General features: G+C 37.7%; 2 protein-coding genes across 2 annotated transcripts; one reads left to right on the forward strand and one right to left on the reverse strand.

The window, feature by feature from the left end:
• LOC145764350 (zinc finger BED domain-containing protein 5-like) lies at window positions 1-417 on the forward strand. Its single transcript, XM_082575967.1, has one exon. The coding sequence runs from the start codon at window positions 1-3 to the stop codon at window positions 415-417; it is 417 nt and encodes a 138-aa protein (XP_082432093.1).
• A 797-nt stretch (window positions 418-1214) lies between these two features.
• LOC145765189 (centrosomal protein POC5-like) lies at window positions 1215-9073 on the reverse strand. The gene is made up of 11 exons (XM_082576967.1): window positions 8892-9073; window positions 6701-6845; window positions 5769-5867; window positions 5501-5682; window positions 5162-5260; window positions 4722-4892; window positions 4085-4264; window positions 3484-3637; window positions 2224-2474; window positions 1710-1895; window positions 1215-1503 (listed from the first exon to the last, which is right to left on the reverse strand). Exons 1-11 carry the CDS (start codon window positions 8976-8978, stop codon window positions 1423-1425), a joined length of 1635 nt encoding a protein of 544 aa, XP_082433093.1. The 5' UTR covers window positions 8979-9073; the 3' UTR covers window positions 1215-1422.
• Between the last annotated feature and the right edge of the window lie 7964 nt (window positions 9074-17037).

The following is a 17037-nucleotide window of genomic DNA, read 5'->3' on the forward strand; positions in this document are numbered from 1 at the left end:
ATGGAGAAAAAACGAAAATACGTTGAAGAGTACATTAACCTTGGCTTTACTTCTTTATTGACCAATGATGTTGAGAAGCCGCAGTGTGTTCTCTGCAACGTTGTTCTTAGCGCAGAATCATTGAAACCATCAAAGTTGAAACGCCATTTAGAAACCAAACACCCTCAACATGCTAAAAAGGATGCAGCATTCTTTAAACGCCATGAAGCTGGTCTTAAGCGGCAACGGCTTGACGCTACTGGAAACTTTCATCAGGCAAATGTGGCTATAATTCAGGCGTCCTATGAAGTCGCACTGGCAATTGCCAAAGGAAAGAAACCTCACACTATTGGGGAAACACTTGTGAAGCCATGCTTGTTAAAAACGGTAAAGCTGGTTCTCGGGGATGCAAGTGCGGCGAAAGTTAAACATTTTTAGTGCTGCCTTTTGTTGTATTATTTGTTAATAGTAGGAGTAGCTTATACTTGTATTTAGGAAAAAATATAAGTGGGGGTCGCGTTATCTACGAAATTTTTTAAAGGGGGTCACCAAGACAAAAAGGTTGGGAACCACTGCTGTAATACCAAAACTTAACAAATTTTACTGCATCTTGCTATAATATAGCCTACTCGTAGAATCTAATTTTGTAACCAACCTTGCGTTATCACTATTACTCGATCAAAGCCAGACATTGTGACGTAAGACTTGAACTAACGTTGCGCGTCATTAGCGTAGAAGTACCGGTATTCCCATCGATTCTTAGCGAAGAATTCGCCTTTGTTACGCTGTTTCAATGACAGCAATCGTTGAAGCAACGTAAAAATCGAAAGTTTTCCTTCTTGAATGGAATTAGGAGATACAGTATTCACGTTTCCTAGATGCACCGGAAATTATATTCTCGCAACAATTGTTCGACGTTTGTGCTATGCGATGATGATTTGTATCGCTAGTTCCTGTGTTATTTCTCGGCGGACAAATATGACCGATCTAGATGGTACTTCCCGCGGACATCACATGCTGTGACGGCGGACATGTCCGCCGTGAATTTCGAGGCCTGCATTGAGTGGAAAAGTGAGGAATTTTCGTTGCCACATACTGTACCTCAGTTCTAAAGTAAACCAAATTTGTCACATGAATCTCTTTCTGATCAAGAGTTAAAAACAGTAACAAAACGAAGATGCCGTTTGTCTGACTTCTGCTTGTTCCTTTTTCAAGAATACTGTTCTTTTTGCATGTATCTTCTGACTGTTTTTATTGTAAAAATAACGCTTAAAAATATTTACAACACTCTGTGAGATAAGATCAATTTAATACGACAGTAAAATAAATTGCTTAATAGCCTACAAAAAGCAGTAAAATCTATCTTGCTAATACAGTATTTTAGTTTTCAGAATTAAATCACTTCTGTTCACAGGTAGTAGCTGACTTGACCTCGCATAGAAGTCACTGTTGTCCTTTGATTGGCTGGACAGGCGTGTTCGGGTACTTTACCATGTGCTTCAAAGTTTGCTGCGTCACAATATTCTAAAAACAATGAAACATAGTTGAAAAATAAAACATGCAATAAATTGGCCATCCACAAAATCCACTCCTATGATAGCATTGAAATTAATAGGAACGATCGGAAAAGAGAAGCTTTAAACGTTTCATATCAAAATTTTAAACTATTTTACAAACTGTAATTAAAAATCTTTAAAAACTACAACAAAAATGAGCGACAAACAACTAACCTGAACGTTAGGATGATGGCGTTTGACTAGAACTGAGGCTGGTGGTGCTCCTAGTGGTACAGGATGAGCTTTGCAACGTCGGTTACCAGCCGTGGACACTTGAACGTTCAAAACCTTCGGGTTTTTCAGTTTCTTTTGGATTTTCTTCGGCACTTGTTGTAACTTGATGGGGTTGGGGGTCACCCGCTGATAAACGGTATCAACAAGTTAACTTTTGCAACTACTGCTTCATGTAAAAATTCATACATTACACTGGCGAGAAAGTTTACTTTATAACGGTACTGCTGCGGACAGGCCAATTGAAATATAAGCTTTAATGGAGGTTTAAAATACGTACGCGACTTATACGGGTTGGAATATTATTAATCTTGAAGTGATATTGACTGATACACTAAACGTGTTAATTAATTAAAGCACATTTTGACTATGCATAAAAAAACGAAAAAGAATTGACCTGAGAGAAACAAACGTGCACTAAACAAATCAGTTAAAGTTTTTCGGTCTACAAACGTACCGGGACAGGTTCTCCAGTGCGTTGGTCGGTACTCAAACGAGCAGGCACACTTTTACTGTGATGTATGTTGGGTGGAACATAATTGTATTCTTGGAAGCAAAAGGGAACTGAAGATGCAGCAGCCTTGGAGACCACAGGGTGAGACTGCGCGGAGGTTGGAGGATGTTGCTGGGCAGAAGATGCCGATGGAGGAAAAGAGGCGCAAGACAAAGCGTCCACAGCAGCGGATAAAGTTTGAATATTGGCATCGTCTGAAAAATATTAAATATTTTTAATGCTTTTAAGTCAAGTCGACACAAAGCATCAAATTAATTAATTTTGCAAAAAAAAATCTTAACATCCTCAAGATTTACCCTCCTTGTATTAAGTCGATCAAACCATAGTAGAAGAAATGTAAACACCTTTTTAAAAAAGGGTAAATGAACAATTTTTTAAAACTAGTGCAGACGCAGCTAATTAAGTCCGCTCCGTGAAGCAGGCCAGGCAAGGTCGTTTCAGTAGTCAATTAGGAATTCTGTTTTCCTGTTTGATGTCGTAATACGGTAGAAGTTTACTTTGTATGGAAAGGTTAACAATTTAAATCGATAACTGCAGGGTGGGGCTGCAACCCTATGCCATATGGGTCTGCTACTATTCGGTGAGTCCGATTCGGTGAGAGCCTTTTTCGGTGAGAGCCCTATTCGGTGATTTTTTTGAATTTTTTTTTGAAAATTATTGGGTACCGTAGCCTAATTAAAACCCCTAACCCCAAAACCTCAAACCCAAACCCCAAAAAAACCCAAACTCCCCCAAAACTCCCAAAAAACCCAAAAAAATCCAAAACCCCCCAAACCCCTAACCCTATAACGGCAATGATAATTAGGCTACGGCGCGCAATAATTAAAAAAAAAAACTCACCGAATAGGGCTCTCACCGAATAGGGAACTCACCGAATCGTACTCACCGAATCGGACTCACCGAATCGGGCCATTCCGATGCCATATACAGAGATCCTGCGACGATTACCATCATTATCACATGACAAGAGCTCTAGGTAGCTTGCCGTCAATGATCCTGCTCGAAGGGCACTTACTATATCAGTACCGGCCACAAGCACAGAACCTCCACAGTTCACGAGTTTGTCATGATAAAAATTACCAAGCTATGTTATAGTTAACATCCCAGATAGCAAAATACATCATTTTTAGATTGATTCAACGTCCTGCAGACGTTGAATCAATGTAAAAATGACGAATTTTGTTGTCTGTGGTTATGACGAACCTTGTCCCTCTTCGTCGTGAAACATTGTCATCGCTTCAAGGTTGAGTGCACAAACGCCACGCATGAACGCTTTCTTCATGGTTCCTTCGTACTTCTCGCGTTCGTTCCGAAGCAGTTGAACTTCAGCTTGACTGCTGGCCAATGCAGTTTCGAGCTAAAAATTTCAATCAAGTTTAATTTTATTCATGACCATCAAAGCGAAAATAAAACAAACTTGCCATAAAAAAGCATGGACCTAAAAAGAGTAGAAGCGACAAAACACGAACGCTCAAAAGTGCTCAAGATCGAAACGATGTACAAAGCGTTCGGTACTGGCAGTGACCCAGCAACCTGATTGTTGGGTCAACTTTAAACTTTTATGCCAACTTTAAACTTTTATGATAAAACTAATCTGTACAGAGATAGAATTAACATTTGTGCAAAAAAAATTTCAGAAAAGAACTCAACCATTCAAAATAGGATTTGCATAATATCGACAGGACACTCACAAAGTAGCTATTGAACAAACATCACAACGGGCGTTGCTGATGCTGCAAATCAACGCTATTGCATCACCGTTGTAAAACCGGTGCTTTTTGCAGCAATTGTAAAAAGCACTCACCTTAGTAACCTTGTCTTCGTAGTTGTCTGTCAACTGCACACAAACCTCCTGTGCTTTCAATTGACAGGCAGATTCAATCTTGCCTTTCCAAGAACCTTCAATCGTTGATCTCCAAGCCTGCCAAGTGCGTGCGGCCAGCATATGTTCACGATGGCGCCTCGCGAGGTGGGTTGTGAAAGCCTATGGCGCAGTTTTGTGTTAATTGAGAAAGTTGCGTAACGTGTTACCGAGAAAACGCTCAAAAGAAAGCTGGAAAACCAAGACAGCAAATCAACTGCTCACTGGGGAGGTTGTTGGGAGATTTACTGACTGTTGATTTGCTGACTGGGGAGGTTGTTGGAGGATTGACAAAAGCACAAGAGATACATCACGATGTCGCTTATCGCTGCGGAACTATTTGTTGTTGCAGAGTTTGTAGTGCAAGTGAAGCTGACACAAAAAACAGTTAAACTGTAGAGCACAATAGCTTTGAACTTTACTTTTCTCTGTACTATTGGCGTAAAAGCCGCAACTAAAAATGGCTCTAATAAAATACGACTTTGTCGTTAAACAGATTTTCATAGAAGATTAGATTTTATTTTTGAAATGTATAAATAGCCTTAAAAAGAACGTAAAGAGCGATCTAGTTCTCGAGCACCTCTCGTTTTTGATCGCTGAGTCGAAATTTCCACTGAGCGAGTGCGCGAGCCATTTCCTGCCTGTCCTTGCTGGTCTGTAGCGCCCTCGTCAGGTTGGAAATAACCGAGTCTTTTCTTTCAAGTGACTTTTCGTAAGCATGGAGCAATTCCTTCATGTTTTCCAACTCATCCTGTCAATAACAAAATGGATTTAAAGGAGGAAACACTGAGTGGAATAAACTTAAGTGACTATGAAAAGGCTAGTGCTTGTAGAGGTATTTTATATCTTGCATTGCCAAATAAGTAATACAACTTGACAAAGGTGTATGTATACCTGAAATGGGACGAATGCAAGTACCCATCTACGTAGTCGTCCCCGCAAGTATCAACCTGGAAAACTACACTTGCTGAAACTGTAGAGAGAAAGAGAGACTATTACATGCACGATTTAGGATTTTACCTGAAGTTTATTCATGTGTTCTTTTTGTTCTAGTTCTTTGGCATGAAGGAGTCTTCGATAATTTTCTTCTAAAGCCATTTTCATATGGCCAAATTCTGTCTAAAAAAGTCAAATGATTTTGTGAAAAGCTTAATTGAGAAAAGCAAGCGCTACATATAACACACGTTTTAAATGTATCATGAAACTCAACATGCGAACGACGCCTTTGATCTTTTTAGCAAAAAGTACTTAGTTAGTTGTGGTTAAATGCTGGTAAAAAAAACTTATGTGCAAAGTTTAAATAAGCATCAAGAAAGTAAATGCACTATAATTATGCATATCAGAAATCTTTGCACTCACCAAAACCATATTGTTGTACTTTGTATTCCAAGTATTTAGCTGGTGCTTGATTCTCTCATAATCAGCATCTTCAGTCTCCCTGCTATTTTGTTGTGATTGGTTTTGGACAGCAGTTGATGCAAAAATTGGGTCACTTGGAACTGATGATTGTAACATAGATTTCTCATTGTCTTCTCTTCGATCTTGAAAAGAAATAAAGCGAATAAATGAGAAGAATTCAAGGAAAAGGAAATTAACAATTTCATAAAGGAAAGAGCTCTTTCAATACCTGTCAATAGATCTCTACACGTTCTTCGTCCAGTTGTCACTTCTTCACTGCCCATAGCACTGTCATGTCCATCGTTGCTTCCACTACAATCACTTTCATCTAAGTAACCCATGAAAATGGACCATTGTTGGAAAATATGTACAAACCAATGCAATATAAAAACCAGGCTATACAATTTATGTATTCAAATATGAGAATTTTCATGTATAATATAAATTCATTAAAACTAATAAAAAAATATCAAAACTTATGGAACTAAATGGAGTTTATATGTACTGTATGTATTCTATCGTATAGTGTATAAAGCATTAGGGTTCTACTTTTACAAATTCAAGGTTTCATATGTTTTCATTTGGTACGCTACATTAACAGGTAATTTAGTTCAATTACTACTGTATTGTATACATTTGAAAATAACTTTTATTTAATTTATTGCAGCTTTATTTGCGGAAGATTATTAAAAAGGAATTACTATTTGAAATAGTAATAACTATATTTGATTTAATTTGCTCTGCTTTGCCTTTTTGCTTAGCATTTAGCACTTTTTGTAGTATTAATACTTAATAGTTTTCATTGTTTTAAAAAGGAATTATATATTAAGAAACATGAAAAAGGTTACCAACAATTCAACAAATCATGCAAAACAAAACAACTATTTTTATGCCGCAATGCTACAATTTACATATATGCTCATCAGTTTATGTATCATTAAAAAGTATGAAAAGTGAAAAATACAGCATTAAAACAGAAGTAGAAACAAATCATGAAGACCAACCATTATTGCAACAAAATAAATAACATTATAGAACAACATTCACTGGAACACCTTTATTTAAACATTTTTACATGGTAAATGCTAAGGTGTTACAAGTTATCACTTAAACAAAATAAACTGGCAGTCGAGTTAGCATCTTAAAATTATACAAACTAACCAGAATATTGATCAACTGTGGTTAACGGAACATCGTTAGGTTCTTGAAGGCGCAAAGCAGGCATCACATTGGGAAGCTCAACACAAATCTGTGGCTCCCATTTGGGAGTGACAATCGCATATTTCAATAGTTCATTATATTCCTCCTACAAAATACAAACAAAAAATGTAATATCAAAAAGATCTGCAAAGTCAAAAAAAATTTACATTTTGTTCTTTCAAGCTCGCATCATGATGGAAAAATTGGATGATGTGCACAAAAAATTACTAAGGAGCTAATTCCTGTGAAACCTTACAGCATGTTGTTAAGCTGGTCATCAAGACACAATCATGTAGGGTAAACACAGCCAAGTGCAACCTATTTCGGGTCTGCTACTATTCGACGAGTCCGATTGGGAGAGTCCAATTCGGAGAGTTCCCTGTTCGGAGATTTTTTGAATTTTTTTTTGAAAACGCAGGATACATGTCAATTTTATCTGAGCAAACATTAATTGTTCAAAAATAAATTCAATTCTCTTTTTAGTCTTAAGATCTCAATGGTTATTGGTTAGGTCTAAACCCCACTCATCTAAAGCTTTGATAATTTCAACTATATATAAAAGAAACGATATTGTGGAATATCCTAGTATGCTTATCCTAGTCAGCTAAAGTATGCGTATCCTAGTTCTCTTTTCTACACGATTTCAACGTTTAGCGCCGTTAAAACGATGTAGAAACGGCAATTTCTGCTGGTCGGGATGACTAGGCTACGGTATTTCAACGTTTAGCGACGTTAAAACGATAAGCCATACATTTGGTTATCTGTTACTACAATGTAAAAATGAACTGTTAAGCTAACTGGGTTCTTGGAACAAATTTTTGCTGGTCGGGATAACTAGGCTACGACCATAATTTCCTTTCAATCCAAGCTGTAGGCCACACATTTGTTGATCCAAACTAATCATTTTAACTATTCAAAAGTACTAACTTATAGACATAAACATGATTTTTTTTTGTAACATTTTTTTTTTTATTTTTCCTTCATATCTTAAATTTTTCCGAAGGTGTTGAGGCCGTGCCAAATTTCTTTCAACTCAATCACTTACTTCGGTCACAAGCACGTTTTAACGTTCGCGTTTTGTCGCTTCTACCTTTTTCTCGACCTTTGCTATGTTGACGTGTATTGTTTTTGATACGATGGTCACAAATAAAAACAACTCAACTGAACTGACATGACGAATTTTCATTTAATTGTTCAAACATTTTATTTCTATTTTTTTCTGCACGATTTTAACGTTTAGCGACGTTAAAACGATGTAAAAACAGCAATGATAATTAGGCTACGGTACCCAATGATTTAAAAAAAAAATTTTCAAAAAATTTCCAAATAGGGAACTCTCCGAAATAGGCTGTCTCCGAATAGGGAACTCTCTGAATCGGACTCGCCGAAACGAGCCATTCCAACCTATTTCGTCCCGTGAACACTTTGTCCCCCGATTTTGTTCCCTGAAATAATAGAGAAAAAAAAATACAACAGAGCCAAAGTCGCTGATCGGAATTGTCACAAACTTTCCCTTGAAAAGATTGAGAAAAAATACAGAAGCGAAGAAGTCGCTGCAATTAGAGTTGCTGCCGAAACAGTTGACCATGCTAAGTATCTTAAAATAATAGTTGATAAACCGAATCTCACTTTCAGGTTAGGGTAATCGAATTAAGATTGTAACCCCTCCATTACAAATGATCACCAGCTGCCACGTACTGGAATGATCTATTCACTTTCAATTAACATTTCTGGACAAAATTACAAAGAAAAGTCACACTTATTTTGTGGTGGCCCATAAAAATTCAATAATTAATTCAAGGGGAAGATTTTCAAATGTTTGTGGTAATTCTGATCGGCGACTTTGGCTTTGTTCTATTTTTTCTCTAAACCTTTTCAGGGGGACGAAATCGGAGGACGGAGTGTTCAGGGGACGAAATAGGTTGCATCTGACACAGCCAAGACATATCAATCTACCAAATTGATTAGTATTCTTTAATTTTTTTTTTACAAAGCAAACAACAAAACAACAGCAAACAACAAATAAACTCATACCAGCTAAAAAAAATTATAAAATTTCTTAAGTTAAATTAAAAGTACAATAACAGATTACGGGTTTTTAACTACACAATACACATGTATGCATCTTGTTGAGTGCTACATTAGAAATGACCTGCATTCCAGAAGAAACAGAACTTCCTTTTGAAGTGTCTGTGTTGATCAAAGGGACTTCGTTATCATCTTCACTGATACTTGACATGTTAATATTTTATTAATTAAAATGTATATGTCCAATAAATGTTAAAATGAACAATTGCTTGTGGTAGCCAATTGCAAGTGCAGTCCAGGCCTAGGTATAACCTAATACGGTACATGTACGAGAAAAATAAAAATGTTAGATTATATAAGGAGTTCCTAATGTACTGGTAGCCTATAGTATGTCAACAGGACTTTTTCAATAACATAGCATAGTTCTAAATAAAACTAGTCTATGTTTTACAGAAATAAACGATTACCAATACTACGATTATTATTATCAGGTTGTCGGTATTTTACCCGACCCAAAAAAACCCGGGTGGGTTACTTTGAAAAAACCCACTTAAAAAAACCAAAAAAAACCCAGAGCATCATCTTTGTCCAGTTTTTATTAGAAAATTAAAAATATGAACAAAAACACTACAAGGAACTTAAAACAAACTTTAAATTAGGACTTAAGGATGTGATTGTGAAGTAAATTTCCAAGAATAAACTGAAAATGCATGTGAAATGCAATTTAGGAGGCTATTTACCAATTACAGATTCTAACGCAGTGGTTCTTAACCTTTTTTTCCCCAGCGCCCCTTTTCAGAGATTTCCATAGTCTGGCGCCCACCATAATATAAGGGCTGTAGCCTACTAATGACATTTTCTTCCAAGACTATAAGGCTAGCCTACAGCCAGTAGTAATTAGTTATTATAGTTAGTAAGAAAAAACTAGTTTAAGCCGATGTTAGTTTTAATACTAAAAAATCAGCACAGATGTGCCTTAAGGCTCTTAACTTAAAAGTCTTAAGGCACATCTCTGCTGATTTTTTAGTAGTTAGTAAGAGTTACACTAATAACCATTATTGACTGACTATTATTATGACCAGTCCTTATGGTTTGCTTGCACTGCCTGCCCGCTGTCCCTGCCAAAAGCTGACCACAAAATGCCATTTACTTACTACAAGGAAAGGGAAACAATGCCCATTATCAACAACAAAGGCCATGCACAACACCATCCGACGTCCACGCTTGTCGGATGGTGTTGTGCATTGTGCTGTATAGGCCAACATAGAATGCTCTGAGAGAGAATCACTACTTCCCTTGTTAAACACAATCTCTATACTGTATATAGCTCCTCATCCTCGGTGGATTCTCGTACCCCCAGCAGAACTACTAAAGCAAATTTGCAGTGAGGAAAATATCGTTACACCTTCTGAATGTAGCGCCCCCTATAACGCCCCCTGAATATTTCCGCCCCTCTAAAAGTTAACAGCGCCCACTAGGGGGCGGTAGCGCCCAGGTTAAGAACCACTGTTCTAACGCATGGCTGTTTCAGAGCATTTGTCTAAATGGCCATGCAATCGCTCAATTGCTCATCCATTACTATATATAATATATAAATGATAAAAAATATTTAAACATCATGGCATAAATGCTCCTTGCCTTCAAATCTAAAGCAAATGATGCAATAATGTGATTTCTACCACGGTAGCATCAACTTGGTATAGAAATCAGTGGATGATGCAACATCCAACTTGATCTTGAAATTAATGGATGATGCAACATTCAAGCAACAACAGCCCTAGTGCATTATTTTATTGAGTTATGCAAGCATGTAATTGTACTGTGAGTGAAAGGCACTTCATTCGTAAAAAGTAGTTTTGAGGTGAAATAAGCATGAATCTACCTTTTTTTCGGAAGTTCTACAGCAGCAATATCAGCACTCACATGTCCGAACATTTTGCGGCAAATCCGAAAGCGCCACTTTAAAGATAACAGGTCACAAGTCACGCGCTTTTTAGGTTGAAAAGAAAAACATAAAAGAAGTTTGTTTAGTTTAGCAGCGCTCATAAAATCGCAAGGCGCAAGAATGAAACATCAAACCTATTAAAGCTTAATTGCTGCAGCGACGCTAAACGCAGTCTTTGTGAGAAAGACTAACCATTGCGAATTTGCAAACATACACAATGTGTATTACACATTCAATGAAATCTGTTTGAAAACTCTCGCCCACCCAGAATTCCTCTCTTCTAAGAAAAAATCGACGCCTATGCCTATGCCCTATAGCCTTTTCTTTTTTTCGGTAATTTATCGGTCATTGATCAATTTTTTAGCAAAATGTCCAAAAAAAAAATATAGCAGGCCTCGAAATTCACGGCGGACATGTCCGCCGTCACAGCATGCGATGTCCGCGAGAAGTACCATCTAGATCGGTCATATTTGTCCGCCGAGAAACAACATAGGAACTAGCGATACAAATCGTCATTGCATAGCATGAACAATTGTTGCGAGAATATAACTTCCCGGGCATCTAGAAAATGTGAATATTGTATCTCCTAATTCCATTCAAGAAGGAAAACTTTTGATTTTTACGTTGCTTCAACGATTGCTGACATTGAATCAGCGTAACAAAGGCGAATTCTTCGATAAGAATCGATGGGAATACCGGTACTTCTACACTAATCACGCGCAACGTTAGTTCAAGTCTTACGTCACAATGTCTGGCTTTGATCGAGAAATATTGATAACGCAAGGTTGGTTACAAAATTAGATTCTACGAGTAGGCTATATTACAGCAAAATTTGTTAAGTTTTGGTATTACAGTAAGAAAGAAAACATCCAGGGAAAATTCACTTTCGCTCAAAAGACACGCAAAAATAAACCTAAAGAAAAAAGCCCAATGAAACTTTGCACAGCAGAAAATAATGGCGTTAGTGTAGAAGTTTTCCGACTCGTGCCCAGAGCATTGTAACGCAAGAAGCCACACGACCTCGTTCGGTGGAAGCTAATCAGATAAGCGGCGTATTAAGCATCTACACAGCGCTTTGACTCTTCAAGCGCACGTCGTTGGTCTGATGAAAGCCTTTCAGAGTGACTTCGCTGAAATTTTAAAAAGCCTTCTAAACCGTAGCTGGATGCAACCTAGTTCGTACCATGAACAGTTCGTACCGTCAGTTCGTACCTTGAAAAGATCGAGAAAAAAAAACAAAAAAAGCCGAAGTCGCTGATCGCAGTTTTCGCAATCGCTTTAAAATTTTCCCCCTGAAAAGATCGAGAGAAAAAATAGCTCAAAACCGAAGTCTGCTGATCGCAGTTTCCGCAAACATTTTTCCGCAGTTTCCGCTAACCCTAACCATAGAGTAATCTATGCTCTAACCCTAACCCTCGCTGATCGCAGTTTCCACAAAATTTTTTCAGCAGTTTCCGTTACCCCTTACCCTAATTTCTAACCATAGAGTAATCTATGCTCTAACCCTAACCCTCGCTGATCGCAGTTTCTGCAAACATTTTTCTGCAGTTTCCGCTTTTACCCTAACCATAGAGTAATCTATGCTCTAACCCTCGCTGATCGCAGTTTCCCCAAACATTTTTCCGCAGTTTCCGCTAACCGCAGTTTCCGCTTACCCTAACTCTTACCATAGAGTAATCTATGCTCTAACCCTAACTCTCGCTGATTGCAGTTTCCGCAAACATTTTTCCGCAGTTTCCGCTAACTTTTACCCTAACCATAGAGTGATCTATGCTCTAACCCTCGCTGATCGCAGTTTCCGCAAACATTTTTCCGCAGTTTCCGCTAACCGCAGTTTCCGCTAACCGCAGTTTCCGCTTACCCTAACTCTTACCATAGAGTAATCTATGCTCTAACCCTTACCCTCGCTGATCGCAGTTTCCACAAACATTTTCCCGCAGTTTTGCAATTTCCGCTAACCACAGTTTCCGCTAACCCTCGAGTTTGTTTCAAATTGTTTGGGAAAACTCCAATCAGCGACTTCGGCTTTGTGCTATTAAACTGCGATCAGCGACTTCGGCTTTTTTAAATTTTTTCTCTTGATCTTTTCAGGGTACGAACTGACTGTACGAATGGTTCAAGGTACGAACTAGGTTGCACCCACCGTAGCTATAGTTTTCGAATGGCGAAGAATTATCAAGATAAAGTGATTAAACATGACGATCGACGTTAAAACTGGTGTGTCCGCCGTGAAACTTAATTTGTCCGCCGAGATAGCTGCTCAGACCGGACACGTTTGTCCGCCGTCAACAAAAACGAATTTTGAGACCTGTATAGTCAATTCGGTCAAAATGTCCAAAAAAATATACAGTCAATTCGGTCAAACTGTCCGAAAAAAACAACGTTTCTCAGCAAAACTTAAAGTTGTACCTAGTCAGGAAGTGCAAATTTTGGTTTGTATTAGCTACTTGAAAGGAAATATTTTCAACAAAAAAAATGACCGAAATAAATGAAAAATGGCCGAATTTTTTCAAGTCATTTCAGACAAATGACCGAAAAGTCTCAGGGGAAAAAAAAACCAGCCTACAGCATACCGTAAACTATTACAAGTGTCAACTACTCTATTGGCAAAGGAAAATTTACTTTACAGTTCAGATGAGCAAACTATTTATGTAATTTAATATTGTAACCTTTGGTTGAATTAAGTTAAAAAGGAAATATATATTTGTAAGATGGTGATACCGAAACCTTGTGCACTAATTAAAAACTTCTGTCAAGTCAAAAATTAATCTCTGTTTTTCCAACGAGAGAAGGTCTAGTTCAAACATTCTTTGTTCACAAGTTATGTTTTTCAGTCCATAAATGCATTTCGTTGTTCGTCGTTGCACTCGATAGCTCAATTGGTTAGCGCGTCACTTCTGGAACGAAGAAACTTCAAGATCAACAGCGGCGCTGGTTCGACTCTCAGGGTGTGCGCTTAAGCAACGCACGTTAAGGACTGCTCTCCATTCAGCGGCATCTAATGGATGGAATAATTCCTCAGCAACAAGACTTCAACAATCGAAAACTTTACTCTGTCAATCTCGGTGATCGGGCGGGCCTGCGTCAGTGATTCAAAGCCTCTACAAGTATGCAAACCTGCCAGGATTAAGCTCTGCAAGAAGCTTTCTCAGTCCGAGGATAAAGATTCAATCAATCCAACAAATCAATGTCCCGAACAGCATGGGAATTCCAAACCGCCAACTGCAAGTTTGCTGAACAAGTGTTTGGTATGTACATTTTGGTCTCTGTATTGTTTGATTAGATTAACCAGGCGTTCTAACCGTTTTTCTCTTAAAAAACATTTGTGTTTTTAGATTTTTTGCTAACTCATTTAGTTTCAGTAAAATTTCAATTACGGTGCCGTGATACAAAATTCCTGACCTAACTATGGTTTATTCGGTACAACAGCTAATACCTTGTGGAGACAAGAAAATTAAGCTACCTTTTTCTAGACCTGTTATGTGTTTGGCACATATTGTTTTTCGTTGTGATGGTCAAAAATAATACAAACTGAACTGAACTAAGTAAGCCTGCTATCCCAAATTCTTCGTTTTGAAATTCAGGAAAAACTGTGAATCTTTTAAAGACTTTCATTGGATGCGATTTTGCATGGTTGAATGATTAGTTTTTTCATGCAGAACCTTGTAATCATCAAATTTATTTTTGTAACTTTTTGCTCATTTATCATTATCAATCAATCAATCATTTTATTTTTCGTCATTAACGCGTCCGGGACGAAAAAAATACTAACTACAAAAATCGATATAAACCTACCAGCACGTTAACGAACGGGAAAAGGTGGCAAAACCTTGAAAGGTTTAAAACGTACCTGAATGAAAAATTATGTAGTAGGCTATATATTTGTTTGTTTTGTTTGTTTGTTTTTCATATCTTTACCCTGCATTGTGAGAAAGCGGACTTGAGCGTTATGCATCGGTGTACGCCTTCCGACGTACACCTGACCCACGCTGCAGCCGACGGCAATGACTGTTTCCGGTTGTCTACTCTACTTATGACTTAAATTTGGTACTACCCATTACTCGAAATCGATCACTGGGTAGAGGCAATTATCGTAAAGTTTCTTGCCCAGAGAAACAACAGCAAGTGCGGTGGCTGGAGTCGAACATGCAGGCTCTCGACTGCGAGCCCAACGCGCTAACCACTCGGCCACTGCTGCCGGCTATATCAGTGGTATATCAGTAGTTAGCACGGCCACAAAACCCAAAAAAACAAATAGCAAAAAATAAAACAACAACAGAGAGAAGCACACATGTAGCAACTAATGACAGCCTAATGAAAAGTGTTGTGGATTGAATTTGCCAGTTCCAATATTGATGTGGATGAGCAGTCATAATAATAATAATAGGATGGAGAAAGAAAACGGACATAAAAGAAACCCATCCTCAGGCAAAAGCCCGTTTCAATGTGGCCCAGGAGAGCAGGTGTTGAGCTCTTTCTATGGTTAGACTGCACATCACACAGTAGCCTAAGACGATTGAGGTTTGATATCCAGTTTAAGTTATTGTTTCTTGTCCTGGTGGGTGATGGAATGGATGAGCTGGTAGATGATGTTCATGATGAAGCTCTCATCCCCTTTTGCGACGTGTCGTGTTGATTATGGAGTATTTCGTTTGCTGTTAATATCTACAAACATAAAAGTACAGCACAAGCAATCGATATTATTGTTAGGTAAGCCTAATCTTTTGTAAATAATTTTGGAAACAACTGAACTGAACTGAACTGGATTTCCACTAAAATCTTCACAAGAATGCATAAGAAAGTCTTTCTACGTTGTCTTTCTATTGCATGTCCGTTTTGCTTAAATGTTGTTTTAGTTTGTGAATAAAAAGTGACTTTGTATAAGTCTTTGTAATTGAAGAAGGAAATTCGTTCCATGTTTTCGCACCTGTGAATTCTATTGAATGTTGAGTAAGCGTTTTTGAGAAGTATGGAATGTTTAGAGCAGAGTCACTATGTATATAGTGACTCTGTTTAGAGAATCATTATCATGGTTTCTTGTAGACAGGGTGTGAACCTCTTTGACATATTTAAAAAGGTTGGTGAAGCAATCTGGTAGTAAATTGTTGTGAAATTTAAACACGAAAACACCAATTTCCAGTTTGAACAATTGCTCAATTGATATCGGGATCTTGCTACAACTATCATTGTTGGAACGGAAAATACGATGAAATTTGCCACAGATTTTTTGAAGTTTTTGTATAAGTCCTTCGTTGCCATATTGCCAAGTCGTAATGCAATACCTCAGGTTACTTTCAATTAAAGAATGGTATAAGCAGATCAAATTTGACAAATTAAGGGAGGGTCTAATCTTGGTAATTATGCTAAAATTTCTTCGAAGCTTTTGCAGCAAATGTTGCATACAGTACAATGAAAGCAAAGGTAGGAAGTAACGCGCTACATTTGTCGTGCCTTTACTTTTCAGCGGCGCTATGTTAATTTTTGGCAGAACTACAAACAAATAGCACCGCTACATACCGTATGTGTTATTGTTCTTAATTTTGGGTTTTTTGTTTAAATGTTTGGATGGCAGCTGACTTTGGTGACCTTTTGGTCTTTCGCTGCCATCCTTGTTGTGCGAATTATTTGTGTTTATTGTCTTTTTGCTTTTTGTGTCTTTCTTTTTCGCCAACAAAACAAAAAATAAACTGAACTGAACTACATGTTTGTTGGAGTAGCGGCGCTACTTTATTTCAATGCAGCGATAGTGAAAAGGTGCTACATTTCATTCAGTCGTACTCCTGCTACCCGCTACTTTCCGATTCAAAGTGAATCAATGGATCTTTTTTTGGAGACTTTTCATGGAAACTATGTCTGAATAAATTAAAACAGACATCATTCGACCATTGCGAAAAACATCAAGCTACGCTGATACCGACAAAAGTTACACCAACCCTTAAAGATTCAGATTTTTTAATACTGTAGTTGAGGATTCCAATCTATTCTAGAATAGTTTCTATTCTATAACAGCTTAGAGTATTTTTTTTCAAAGAAAATGATTTAAAAGCCAACTAAAGTCAAAGTATTGTTTGAAGCACAACTTATATTCATTGAAACGTGAAATAAATGCTGTCCTATGTTCATAACTTTCCAAACCTTTTCCTTTAAACATTGTCTCAATTTGATGCTTAGCTCGCAACTCCTGAATGAGATTATCATAGTTTTGCGTGGAAGCTTCAAAACTGACTCCTGCGATGTCAATTAACGTGTGTGCGCTTGTGTAACCTACTTGCTGCGCTGCTTGCGCAGTCCATCAATAAAAATAACGTTAGGGGAAGGGAAGGTA

This window comes from Aplidium turbinatum, chromosome 2 (genome assembly GCF_918807975.1).
Source record: "Aplidium turbinatum chromosome 2, kaAplTurb1.1, whole genome shotgun sequence".
Taxonomy (NCBI): Eukaryota; Metazoa; Chordata; class Ascidiacea; order Aplousobranchia; family Polyclinidae; genus Aplidium; species Aplidium turbinatum.

Bases quoted from the DNA above. Each gene is read 5' to 3' on its own strand.
- LOC145765189 (XM_082576967.1), bottom strand. From the start codon at position 8,978: ATGTCAAGTATCAGTGAAGATGATAACGAAGTCCCTTTGATCAACACA. The intron at 6,846-8,891 runs GTCATTTCTAAT...TGTATTTTGTAG, and splicing joins CTGTTTCTTCTGGAATGCAG to GAGGAATATAATGAACTATT. The intron at 1,896-2,223 runs GTACGTTTGTAG...ACCGTTTATCAG, and splicing joins GCACTGGAGAACCTGTCCCG to CGGGTGACCCCCAACCCCAT.
- LOC145764350 (XM_082575967.1), top strand. From the start codon at position 1: ATGGAGAAAAAACGAAAATACGTTGAAGAGTACATTAACCTTGGCTTT.